Below are 12,710 nucleotides of genomic sequence, written 5' to 3'. Positions count from 1 at the left end.
TATCCTAAATATAAAGTGGGAGCAGTAGACCTCCTGTAAACGGACGCAGATAGCCACTTAGGGGCAAGGGTGAATAAACAAAAGAAACATCAAGCTGCTATGACGGCCGAAGCCCGATCGCTGAGAAATATTGTATTTATTTCAAATGACGTCACTTTTATAAGAACTGCTTTTCACGCATCTCCGATATTTCCGACATCCTTGTCGATTGCCTAAATACGTTTGTGGTGCGTCGAGATTGCCGTCGCGCGGAAATTGAAAAGGTAAGAGGGAGTTAAGTCGTTTGTTTGCGATTTTTCGTTCATATTTTCAATTCAAGGGTGAACTCGAAGTTTCTTTACTTGTTTTTGTATACTTCAATTTGGTTTTCAAGTTTGCAAATGCAGTTCCGCTCAGAAGACACCCGTGAAGGCCCCCGGCGTTAACGTGCATTTTTACGAAGGGTCATTTTCATTATTGGATGCCTAGATCTTGGCATAGATGATAAAATCTGTAATTATTACAATTTGCATGAATTTGGCACTTCCACTTTATGTTACTACTTACTACATCCAGCTTTTCAGTGAACTAGGATAAAGGTTAAGATCAAAGATGTCTCGGAAAAAGTTAATTTTTCACTTTGACTTAATTTTTGATGTTCACCAAACCTTGATACTTGATACCTAGTCATGAAAAGTATCACTTATTGCCTTGACTGTGGCATAACCTTGTAGAGCTGTACTTATAACATTTGACTGTAAAATTGGGCTTTTTCAGGGACCAGGGTAGTGGGCGCTATTGAGAATTTCACTCAAACCCATCATTCAGCATGGACTCCGTGCAGACACTGCGCTGTCCTGTGCTGCACAAGCATGGTCCGGACCAGCAGCAGCAGAGGAGTGACATCACCATTCAAATTGACCAGTCTGCCATGGTCAACACTCCCAGCAAGGTAATAGAACTCTGCTAAATGGTACCTATGTATTGCACTGCAGGACATGTAGCCTTCATTTTTCATTGTCAAACATTTCTTTGTCTCTGTGAATCTTCATTACCCCATGTATTTTAGTTAGCATGCCTAATGCACTAGCTCAGACCCTCACCTACCAATCACCAACCCTTGGTACCCTAGTGCACCCTAGCAGAGTGCACCTTCCACTTGAGACTGTGATAGTATGTAGTGGGTGTGGTAGATGGGCAAGAAACCAAAGGAGTGGAGTGTGTCATGACATCCCTGTTAAGGAGTGTCATACAATGTCAAAAGGCCACCTGTTTTCTCAATCCAGGGCCCAGGTGCCATAAACTGTTTCCTTCCCTCCCCCCCCCCCAATAGCTGGACCTGAAGCAGGACATGTTATAGACCCAAGGAATAATGATAAACTCTGTTGTCAGTCTGTGCTGTTGAGCTGATCAGCATTTCCTTTCGGGTGATGAGACATGCCTCCTTAGTCCAAAGTGTGATGTACGACAGAAATTACAACATGAAGCAGAATGAGGACAGCTTGACCTTGGTCTAGATATGTTATGTACGTTTTGGCAATTATTAGTTGGAAGTATGGTGCTATGGGTAGGAAGGTCAGTTACAGGGTGGGGCAGCATAATCGGGAATAAATATTAAACGAGATTATTTGGTCATGAATCTAAAAATATAGCTCCAAGCACTATTTTAGCAACATCCTATCAATCGGTCACCTTTTACCTATCCCTCATCCTATTTGACCGCCCTCGGCGTCGATGACCTTCTCAAGGCGGGTCCAAAAGCACGCGCATGCACGTGCAACCTCCTGCTTGTCCATGATCGCCCATCAGCTTCGAACCTTGCACTGAAGACTGTTTTTACTAATGATAAGTTGTTCATTAAACTTCTACCAAAAAACGCTCCATGTAAAGAATTTGGTCGGATTTAAATCGGCGGAGTTGAAGGACCAGAAGTTTTTGGTTCATCTCAGGTGGAGGTGCCCTACACAATAACATGTCGTCCTCACTGCAGTACCAGCACGGACAGAGTCCTCGTAAGACGTGATTTGGACCGTCAGTGATCCTCTCTTCCGACGGCTCCACGTGAGTCTGCCAGAGTGCGGTTGTATTTACCAGAGGTGCTCATTTTATCCGGGCTCGATGAAGTAGGGTGCACCACGTGCACCTCCCTTGAAGACCACCCATAGGTCCATCACCCCAACAGGATGTTTACTTTGCATGACCGCTGGAATATTCTCGATACAATCCCCTATATGGCATGCCATTCTTTTTTATCGTATTCCAGTCGGTGATAAGATTTTTTGTCGCTGAAGTTTTGAACATTGTTTCTTTTTAATATGCTCAAGTGCTTCTTCCTTATATTCAAGTGAGTCATCTTGTATGTCCTCTGCTAAGAGTTATTTTACGACGATTACGTTAACCTGTTGTCCTAAGTATCCCCACACAATCCTTATCGTCCGTGATAACACGTTGACCTGCCCAGCAACCTTTACGTGGAATTGCAGGGTTTTAAACAAAATGTTCTTGTTTTACTTGTTTAACATTAGTGTCTATGGGCGCGCGCAAAGCACTTGGAGCACCGTCGAACTATTTTGCTGCTCTTTTCCAGGAAGTTGCATGCTCATGGATGTAGTCATGTCAGATGATGCACAACTTTTGGGCGTTTCATTGCCATAATATAATTTATAAAAATAATGCCATGCCTACTCATGATCAGAGCCCAAAAAGCATTCCCGATTATGCTGCCCCACCCTGTAGGGCCATTGGAGTGGGCCTCTGGGATCTTTGGCGGTGTTTGGTGAGGGCAAGCTAATGGGAATACCTACGGGAGTCCGCGATAAGGGGTCGACATGGTTCTGATTTGATATGGGACTGAGGAAATGTTTGCCGACAATGTTTTGCGTGGTCTACGTACGAAGATGAACCCAAAACAAGATTTCGGTGGATGTCGTTCATTAGCGATCATTCAACACTGCCTTTCTTAACACTATTGTCCTCCCTAATCTGCCATCAACTGGCAGGGGCCGCTTCAGGCTTCCATCAACAATAGACCATCCCCGTCAGGAGTCGTATGTATCAATCGATTTGAGCGCCCTACCGAGCTCGAACCATGACCACAAGCCCGAGGCTTCAACAACGGAGCTATGGGGTGACCCTTGCAGTCTCATGGCTGACCAGCCGAACTGTTTGTCAGATACAGATACAGATATTTATTCGGCACCCCCACTGCGTAGATCATGGCCACGTCATACATGTCATACACATAAATGAATAAAGACACACCAGTAAAACACTTGTGAAACATACATGTGATAAAAGCAGTAACCTTTGTCCAAGCAGTGTCTATGTCTTTGTCTTGTAGGAAACGCAATGCTGATATGTGATCAACCTTGTAATGCCTATATCAACCTTGTAATGCCTGTATCAGCAATGGCTGAATCTGTTTTGGTTCCCCGTCCGCAGACGCTGAAGATAATGCTGACCTCTGACGAGGACCCGTTCTTCCACTACGTGCTGACGCTGCGGGAGGACAGCTTCAGTCAGCTGCGCTCGGCCCAGGGACTGCTGGTGGACTTTGCTCAGTTTCCGCGCAAATTCACCGAGCTGGTGGAACAGTGCGTCGGAGAGGCGACCGGCTCAGAGAGCCCCAGGTCAGTCTGGGATCGGTCGGTGCGGCCACTTTGACGTTTGAGAATCATACATATGGTTTGCTTGCTATAAACAAATACCCTTAAACTTGGTATTCTGATTAAGTAATTGCCTCGCAAAAAGAAGCTCATTGTTGAGGTGATGATCGTAGCATTCTTACCGTGCTGCGTGGTTTCTGTTCTAACACTGCTGCGGTGTACTCCAGTGTCGCTGCTGTCCCACTGACAGACCCCGTCCCCCGCTCCGCAGGTTCTCACTGCACGTGGACACGGCCGGGTGTGGGGAGCGCCAGGCCCTGCTGGAAGTCGTCGAAGTGAACCCGTTCCGACACCTGTCTCACATCGCGCTCAGGCTAGCCGCCGCCTCCGACTCGGACCTCAAACTCTACCTCGCCAAAACAATCAAAACCATCAAGGTGCGGCGGGTGTGACGGGTGGTGACGACTGACGTGAAGTTGAATCATGTATCATAGAAATTTAGTCGTTAATTATTTGCGCTCACATGACTTATCCCATGCCCACTTGCTAAGAGGCTGTGGCAGACTTCTTAGCTTTCTTGTGTATGTTAGCTAGCACGTCTCACAGGCTGCTATCGTGATCACCATTCGTCGTCTCTAACCTAGCCCAACCTGATCTGACCCAACCTTAACTGAACTAAGCTGACCTCCCACCGTCCCTGACCTGATTTGATCTGACCTACCCCGTGTGCTCCAACAGGAGGAGCTGCAGTCTGAGCGGGAGCGGCGCTCGAGCGCCGAGCAGAGCCACACCAGCCAGTTGCGGCATACCCAGGAGCTGCTGGCGCAGCGCAGCTCGCAGCTGGAGCAGCTGCGCGCCGAGCTGCAGCAGCTGAGCACCACCAGCAGCTCGCAGCTGCAGCAGCAGCTGGCAGCTGAGCGGGACAAGGCCAGACAGGTGCGAGGGACTGCCGAGCAGGCGTGTTTAACAGTGTTACCTTTGTTTTACTTGAAATTTAATAATTGCTTCAGTTATGTAGCTGTCGCCGACAGAACATGTAACTAGCGTCGCGATATCGGCGACATTCCCGATTGTTGGACACTGCTGTAAGCATTCCCCTCCTTGCGAACCGATAGACTCGGGGCTGCACAGGCTGTTCACTGACGACGTCTGGCTGTGACTGATACAGGCGCAGTGGGAGGAGCAGCAGAAGCAGCAGGCGGAGCGCCAGCGGCTGGTGGAGCAACACCGGCAACAGACACAGCAGCTGGAGCAGCGCGCCGAGACGCTGGACAGGCAGTGCCGACAGCTGACCGAGACCAAGTACAAACAGGAGGTCCGCTGCAGGTCGGTGCGCGGACAACACTCCTGGTCCAGCACTACCCCGGTCCGACCGGAGCTGAAGGGACTCCTGCCAGACCAGTACCGGGCTATCAGTGGCCGTTGCTCCGCGAGTTCAAACTAAGTGCACGACGCGTTCGATAGACTCCGTTGGTAGCTTTGACTTAGACTTCAGAGCTGGGAAGCAAACAAGCCATAATTGCAAGTGTGACCTCACTAGGTAGACAATCAGTTGGGGCTAGTGAGGCTGACTTTAACCCTCGCCGGTTGATGCAACCCCCCCCCCCCCCCCCTCTAAGGTTTTTCGCGAATAACTCGCGTAAAAAACGGTCGATCGTGACGAAAACTTTCGGTACCCTCGCATTAATCAATTTTACACGTACCTGAAAAATTTTATGACCCTGACTACTGAACTGACCTGTACTACACTACTGGTATCTGTGCCCTGACCCAAATGACCTGTGGCCTTTCGGCGTATGTCGGCTCGCATTAGCCGCGCGTTTGCCAGCTTTTCGTGGTTTCAAACGTTCAAACATGTGATTTGATGTTGCTCCCATGCATTAGGGTGGATGTCAAGGTCACCTGAAGGTCAGGTCAGGTCATTGACCTTTGGTGACCTCGGTTCACTTTTTCGAGTTTTACATGTTTCTAGGCTAGTTTTTGGAGCTGAATTCGAATTTAGCAACCATTTGAACATTTGCGAAGTAGTTTTGGTGCCTTCGTAACATGTTACGAAGCTGTCAGAGACGGTTGACACATACTACGAATACCTGTCACGACCCCTACCGGTTGACCTGACCTGACCTGATCTGACCTGGTCAAAATGCTTAAAGACATCATCTGTGATCAAAACTAACACGATATTCGTGATCAGCACCCCGGAAAACCCCATAGCAGCCACACTTTACGAAATTACGACTTTCTAACAGGTTTCGATTTTCCCGATTTTTGGGTCATTGACCTGACTTGGAAGGTCAACCTATGACGTAGGACCTTAAAATTGGGTATCATCGGCTTTCTCTCGTGACGGGCAGCACGCTCGTTTTTTTTTTCCGCGAAGCTGTAGCTCGATCAGGGGCCAAACGCGAGGGGGGTCGTACCAACTTGCGCCGTCGAAGGACGCCAAATGGCCTGTGCCGGCGAGGGTTAAGAAACCTCTCGTCTCTCCCCCGACGGTACCCTGCTAGGGAGATGGAGATTGGGGAGCCTACTGTACTGAGGATGTACTTGTAACTTTCTTCTTGTTTTCCCCACCAGAGAGGTGGAGAGCCAGCTGAAGTCGCTGGAGACCGAACACCGTCAGCTCAAACAGGAGGTGGCCGCCCTCCGGCGGCAGAATGCCTCACTGGACGAGGAGTACCACGGAAAAAGCAAATCAGGTCGGTCAATGGGTTTGAGCGGTGAGTTGTGCGGTGGCTGGTCTGAGGGACACGTAACGGGATTGGTATGAATTTAACGCATTTGGAGTGTGTTTGTGAACTCGTGCATGCACCATGAGGCTTCGTCTTTCTATGTACCACCGCTCATGCCAGGGAAACGTTGGTTGTATCCTGACTTGTTAGGTTTGTGCTAGCTCGATGTAACATCTTTTGAACGAATATCCGCGCTGGAGACTGACTTTGCCTGTCACGACTCACGCTAGTGACCTGTGTTCTCTGTGTAACTCCATTGCAACACTTGTGGACCTGAGGCGGAGTTTGTATGTGGGACTGGAGCTGAGTTTATTGTGACTTCTGCTCTGTCTATTGCTCCAGTTCAGCAGCTGCGGACTCGGGTGGCCGTGCTGGAGACGGAGGTGCGCGACCAGCAGCAGCTGCTGCAGCGTCAGGAGCAGCTACAGCAGGCCGCACAGCAGTCCAAGGTACGTATATCCACATCCTGAAACAACACCGTGGCCTGGCCTATATTTCTGCTGGACGTGATGGCCACAGCACCATTTACTTTCGCCGTCATTGTGTTGGCTATTCGTCGAAGAACGTTCAGAGCACTTGCTTACATTGTTCAGTCGACTTATATCCAGCGACGTCGATCTCACCATCCCCTTCTGTTTTCCGTTCTCCGTCTCCGCCAACCACAGGAGCGGCTGGAGAGCCAGGTGACGGAGCTGCAGAGCACGCTGACACGCCGGGAGAAGACGGTGAAGACGGTGTCACAGGACCTGCTGAAGGCCAACGACATCATCAGGAAGCTGCAGGCCGAGACCAAAGCGCACCACGCCAAGGTACGGCGTGGGCGAGCGTCAGACCACCCGTTTCCAAACTTACTGGTGGGCGCCTTGGTTTTAAAGAGCATCGGTTATTACAGGTTGAGGAGTAGAAAGCACGTTGTTAGGTTCACTTTTTATGTAAGCATTTTTAACAATCACCACAATCAGGCATGCTTCATCCATTCATTGGCATTTAAGGTGTGTCTGTCCAGATGTTTCCATTATTGGCTCCAGTTTTAATCGTTTTTCGTATAGCTACAACACTTGGAAGCCTGGTAAATTATTGTTTCGGGTACCTATTGCATTTGTGCTACATTCTTACGTGTGTGCTCTATACCCATGTTTTGCCGTTCCGTTCCAGCTGAAGCTGCGCAGCCAGATCACTGTGAGGCAGGAGCGGGTGGTCGTAGTGTATTTGGTGGGCTCCGTAACCCAGCTGTGCCACTCCGTGTTCCAGCTGAAGATGCGCAGCCAGATCACTTTGAGGCAGGAGCGGTTGGTCGTAGTCTATTTGGTGGGCTCTGTAACCCAGCTGTGCCACTCCGTGTTCCAGCTGAAGCTGCGCAGCCAGATCACTTTGAGGCAGGAGCGGTTGGTCGTAGTCTATTTGGTGGGCTCTGTAACCCAGCTGTGCCACTCCGTGTTCCAGCTGAAGCTGCGCAGCCAGATCACTTTGAGGCAGGAGCGGGTGGTCGTAGTCTATTTGGTGGGCTCCGTAACCCAGCTGTGCGTGTCTCCGTGTTCCAGCTGAAGCTGCGCAGCCAAATCGCCGTGGAGCAGGAGCGTCTGCTGACGGAGGCGGCTGAGCAGCGCCAGCAGCTGGAGCAGCAGCTGCGGGAGACCTCCGAACGGCAGACGGCCGCCGCCGCCCACTCGGACCGGCTCCAGACGGAGGTGGCTGAGCTGCAGGCCAAACTGGAGACCGCCCAGAAACTGGCCAAGACCAACGAGAACGGTGAGACGCCGCCGCAGCCTGCCGCAGAGCTAGTCGATCGGTGTTGCATTCCGCATTGGCGAGCGGATACTTCATCGTGTTTGATGGAGCCGTCTGCATGGGTGCATGAATCATTGTTTATTTCTAGATCGTTGACTCCCAGTTGTCATCGATCCCTACGTGTGTATCCCTGCCCCAAAAATGCTGGGTGTGAACTGACGTCTCATCCTGTGACTGTCGGCAGTAATAAACTGGCTGAATAAGCAGCTGAATGACCTGCAGTCCCAGCCGCGCGGCCGGCCGCCGGTGGCCGGCTACTTCCACGGACAGGCCGGGTCACTCACATCGGCGTCAGGTCAGTACACAGAGGTCCTCACTTTGGAGTCAGAGCAGTGTGTATTTCTGGCGGGCCTTCACTGTAAGGGTGACGCTTGTACTCTACGTTGGAGACATGCGTTTGAAGAAGACTTGTTTGTCAAGTACGGTATCAGTTCTGGGCAGCAAGTACCTTATCAGTTGTGGCAGCACATGCTGCCAAATGACAGTTTTCCCTCCTCGCTGGGATCACCGCATCATTGTCACCACATGCAAGTGCCGCTGCCAATCCCCCCTCCATTTCCCTCTGCCCCCCCCCCCCACTGACGAGCTGTCTTCCTCCGACAGATCTGCGCACCACGCTGGGCTCGGCTCCGAGCGCCTCCACTCCTGTGTCGTCCCTGAGCACACCGCGGCTGAGGGAGCCGCCGGCCGACTCCGCGGCGGCACCGCCCCGGGAACAGGTGAGGACGCTCCGTTGATTGTCCGTCAGGCCGGCTGACAGGCTGAGCCCGGTTGGGGCAGGTGAAATGGACCGGAAGGGGCCCATGTTGAGTGCGATTTCTCTGCTGGACGACTTTTTGGATTTGACACCATTTAACCCTCGCCGGCCGAGGGGGCCCCCCCCCCTCGGCCGGCGAGGGTTAAATGGTGTCAAATCCAAAAAGTCGTTGGGCGGGTGCCTCCCCCCATAGTGTTTTTTTTTCGCGATAGCTCCGAACACGCTGGCGATAGAGAGCTGAAACTTTGCATACCTGACCTTTGATTCAAGCCGGTTCTTTGGACACCAACCGCATTTTTGGGTCAGGTCAGGTCACTGACCTATGACGTCATAAGTGAACCTCTGCACGGTCTTCAGATGTCGCAACTTCGCAACGCCCTCACTGCCAGAGGAGCTTTCACAGGGAAATGAAACTTGCAGGATCTAGTATCCATTACGAGTCTCACAACTTGTATATCTCGGATTTTTCCCAAAGGTAATATGAGGTCAGGTCATTTTCGTGACCTCACCATTATAAGTCAAAATGGGGAAAAATGAAAACTGCTAATCTGGCGCCGGGAACGATCTCCAACTATCTCAAACACACAGAATCGTGATTTGATACACTCCTTGCAAGGTTAGATGCGTCACTTTTGCAATTTTGACCTTGCGTGACGTCATTTATGGCGTCATCAAGGTCATATTAGTTATTCGTCAATAACTCCCAATCAAATTGAGCTAGCGAGTCGGGAAAGCCACCAATAGACTCAGGAAGACCTGCCGAATCGAATGATATGCGACATGACCTCTTTCGACCAACTTCGTGACCTGAGGTCAACACCCTAAGTTGACCTGACCCAAACAAAAAGTATATCATTCGACGCGCCTGAGCGAGGCGAACACGATGCTGCCAAAATCGCGGCTCTGCGGCCGTTTTTTTTGCGAAGTTACCAAAAACTGAACCGTACCTTGGGCCTTGGGGCACTTGACCTGACCTCAGAGGTCACCGGTTGACCTAGGACCTTAAAATCGGGTACCAATCTCTGCGTCTCTTAACGGCGCACACGCTCTTTTTTTCGCGATGCTCTAGCTCCACCAGGGGCGAAACGGCGAGGGGGGTCGTACCCGCCCCCCCCCCCCTCGGCCGGCGCGTATGTAGAAAACCAATAGGTCCGGCGAGGGTGAAATGCGCGGGTGTTTGTATTTGAATGGAATTAGCAACCGTTTTAGTGATTGTACGAGTATGGTGTCCGTCATAGTCTTGGGCTGCTTACGTTACGTTAAAGTTACTTGATATCGGCCATCCAGCCTCTGATACCAGTAAATCGCCAGCTGTTCTCACACTTTATGACGTTTTTTGTCCCTTTGTCAGACATCCAGTCGTTCGGACACGCTGGGCAGTAAGGGTATCGGCACCGCCCCGGCCCCCAGAGGGATGCCGCCCAGACCGCCCCTGCAGGACGCCACAAAGTGAGTGGCACTGGAACAGGCTACCACGCGGCGGCGAACGGGTTGCCCTCACAGGTCGACTGACCGGTGTGGTTCTCATGTGATATAATGCAGTAGTTTGTAACAGTCGATAAGCATGTGATGAATAATGAAGTGTCGTTGCTCATTTGTTGAATGCCGAACGTCGAGCTTAAGTTAACTTGTGAAACTGTTCGACTGTGTGGTTTGGAATTAAAGCAGTAGCTCCCAATGTCCTTGACAAAGCCAGTCTCACTTAATCAGTTATATTTCCTGCACCGTTGTCCGTTTTAGTCGATGCTTGACATACATATTGCATAGCTTCTGCCGCATTTCACATTTGTGTTTTATCACTGGCCAGTCAATGACATACTGCGTCTCTGTGTTCCAGCACGGACCAGCCTCTGGCGGCGCGGTACCTGCAGGCGGCCAAGGGGGAGCGGCCCCGGCAGCCAGCCGAGCCGGTGCGGATAGCGGGCCTGGTGCGGCGACCGCTCCCGGCACAGTGAGAGGGCAGGGGTCCGACGGCAGTGCCGCTGTGTGTAGTGGACTGGGTGAGACGGCTCATTGAGAGCTGGGACTTCTGTGGACTAAAGGTGCAGTGGTCTGATCGGGGGCTCTCCTGAGATTGTTGTATTAGGATGCAGCTTGGACTTGGAGTGCGACGCATAGCAGAAACGGGAGTGGTTGTTGTATAAACTAAAGAAATAGGACTGTTGGGGACCGAGAACATGCCTGCTAGCGATTCGACTAACGAAATAGTTTCATAGTGCCGATAACATGCGACCATTCGCGTTAGGCCACAAAGTCGCTCGAAAATTTCATATCATCAACATCATCGCATCATCACACTCATAACTATTCATCATGAATGCGAACGACATATTATAGAAACACGTTATCAATGCTATCGAAGTTATATTTAGTTTAGAACTGCGCGATATTTCATGTGCATGCCGCTGCTTCCACTAATCGATGTATATTGTGTAAGCAAAACGTCTTCCGCAGGATATTCGTTGTACAGTGATGCGCGTTAGTTGACTGATTCAGCAGAGCCCCGCTAGTGTACGGCGTTGAGTGTGAGATCGTACTGTAGAATAGTCTGGTCCAGTGGCGACCCCATGGTGACCGAAACCGCTCAGATGACTGACACGATAAGAGTCTCGGCGCCCGGGTACGGTCCAGCTAGGTCCATCTGTGGGTGATCATCTGACGACTGACGAGGGTAGCGACCAACGCCGCCACTGTGTCTGCGACCGGGCATTGTCTGTGATACGAGCTCGACGAGTTTAGGATAGATCAACGGCTGGGTGTGCGTGACGTGTGTCAGGGATACCGTATGTAGGCCTACTGCTAGTATCCACGGGGTCCGAGGAGCGTTCGGGACTCGGGAGGGCTGGCTGTCGACTGTATGAGAGAGTGCTGCTGATTCCTGTCGATGTCTTGCTGGCGTTCGCTTATAGCCTTAGTTCCCACGATGCATTGAAAATTGCATAACCACAACATTCTTCAGAACATTACTCGCTACTACACCTTTTTGCACTCAAAATAGGCATCTTTTCATTCAATTTCGGCGAATTGCATTCAATTTTAGCGATCTCTCTATTCGAAGCAAATGAGAGATCGCTAAAATTGAATGCAATTCGCCGAAATTGAATGAAAAGATGCCTATTTTGAGTGCAAAAAGGTGTAGTCTAATTATGAAACATTGCTCCTCCATAACCCTGCATTCGTATCCAACTGACTGAAATAATCTGCTTCTGACTGGTACATTTGAACGATTCGTTTTAAACGAGTTCCCACCGTATTGCTGCGGCGCTACTGCGGTTGTGTACATAATTACAGTATCCAGCTCATACTTGTTCTCACGACCGGAGGCGCTCCATTATGCTAATTTTATACGTCTGAAAGTATGAGCCTGCGGAGTCACGTCGGGCCGTGCGACCGGGCCTGCCCTCACATGCACATGTACAGAACGACGCCGACCAAATACATGACGCTCATTTATACGGACGGACTGTTATTTTGGCAGATAGTTTGTCATCCGGCGCTTCCGTCGTGGGGTAGTCGGACGGATTATTCAAGTAAAGAAACAGGTGGAATTCAGGAGTAGGTACGTTCCGTCTTCTTGTCTTGAGCTGTGTGCCACAGAAAGCAGAAACGAATTAGCGTGGCATTAAACAACGCCCAAATGAAAGGGCTGGTCATTGATGGTGGCTTTCAACGACTGAACGGTCACACTTCACAACTATCCTGATTGTTTGGAGGAAGGTCCTGTCTGTCGCCTTGCTCTGTCGAGTGTCGAGATAGATGGAGTTCTAGCGGTCGGAAGGAGGTCCCGCCTCTGTCTAGATAGTTGGAGTTCTAGGGGTTGGAAGGTGATCCCGCCTGCCTCTGTCGAGA

The 12,710-nt window shown here is 50.6% G+C and overlaps 1 protein-coding gene across 2 annotated transcripts; it reads left to right on the top strand.

Annotated features, from left to right (window-relative positions):
• The first annotated feature begins 200 nt into the window (after positions 1–200).
• LOC122371987 (spindle assembly abnormal protein 6 homolog) lies at positions 201–12,316 on the top strand. 2 transcript variants are annotated; one of them, XM_043348803.1, is made up of 14 exons: positions 201–263; positions 757–931; positions 3,421–3,608; positions 3,856–4,021; positions 4,323–4,520; positions 4,753–4,910; positions 6,162–6,283; positions 6,659–6,765; positions 6,982–7,125; positions 7,858–8,065; positions 8,289–8,399; positions 8,708–8,823; positions 10,213–10,310; positions 10,699–12,316. In XM_043348803.1, the coding sequence occupies exons 2-14, from the start codon at positions 809–811 to the stop codon at positions 10,814–10,816; spliced, it is 1,857 nt and encodes a 618-aa protein (XP_043204738.1). In that variant the 5' UTR covers positions 201–263; positions 757–808; the 3' UTR covers positions 10,817–12,316. The 2 variants fall into 2 exon arrangements, with proteins under 2 accessions (XP_043204738.1, XP_043204739.1); XM_043348804.1 differs by lacking the exon at positions 201–263 and adding an exon at positions 270–320.
• The last annotated feature ends 394 nt before the right edge of the window (positions 12,317–12,710 follow it).

The sequence above is a fragment of the Amphibalanus amphitrite genome, unplaced genomic scaffold (assembly GCF_019059575.1).
Source record: "Amphibalanus amphitrite isolate SeventyFive unplaced genomic scaffold, NRLGWU_Aamphi_draft 001304F_arrow, whole genome shotgun sequence".
Taxonomy (NCBI): Eukaryota; Metazoa; Arthropoda; class Thecostraca; order Balanomorpha; family Balanidae; genus Amphibalanus; species Amphibalanus amphitrite.
The sequence above is the reverse complement of the archived record's forward strand: the minus strand, read 5'-3'. Positions and strand labels throughout refer to the sequence as shown.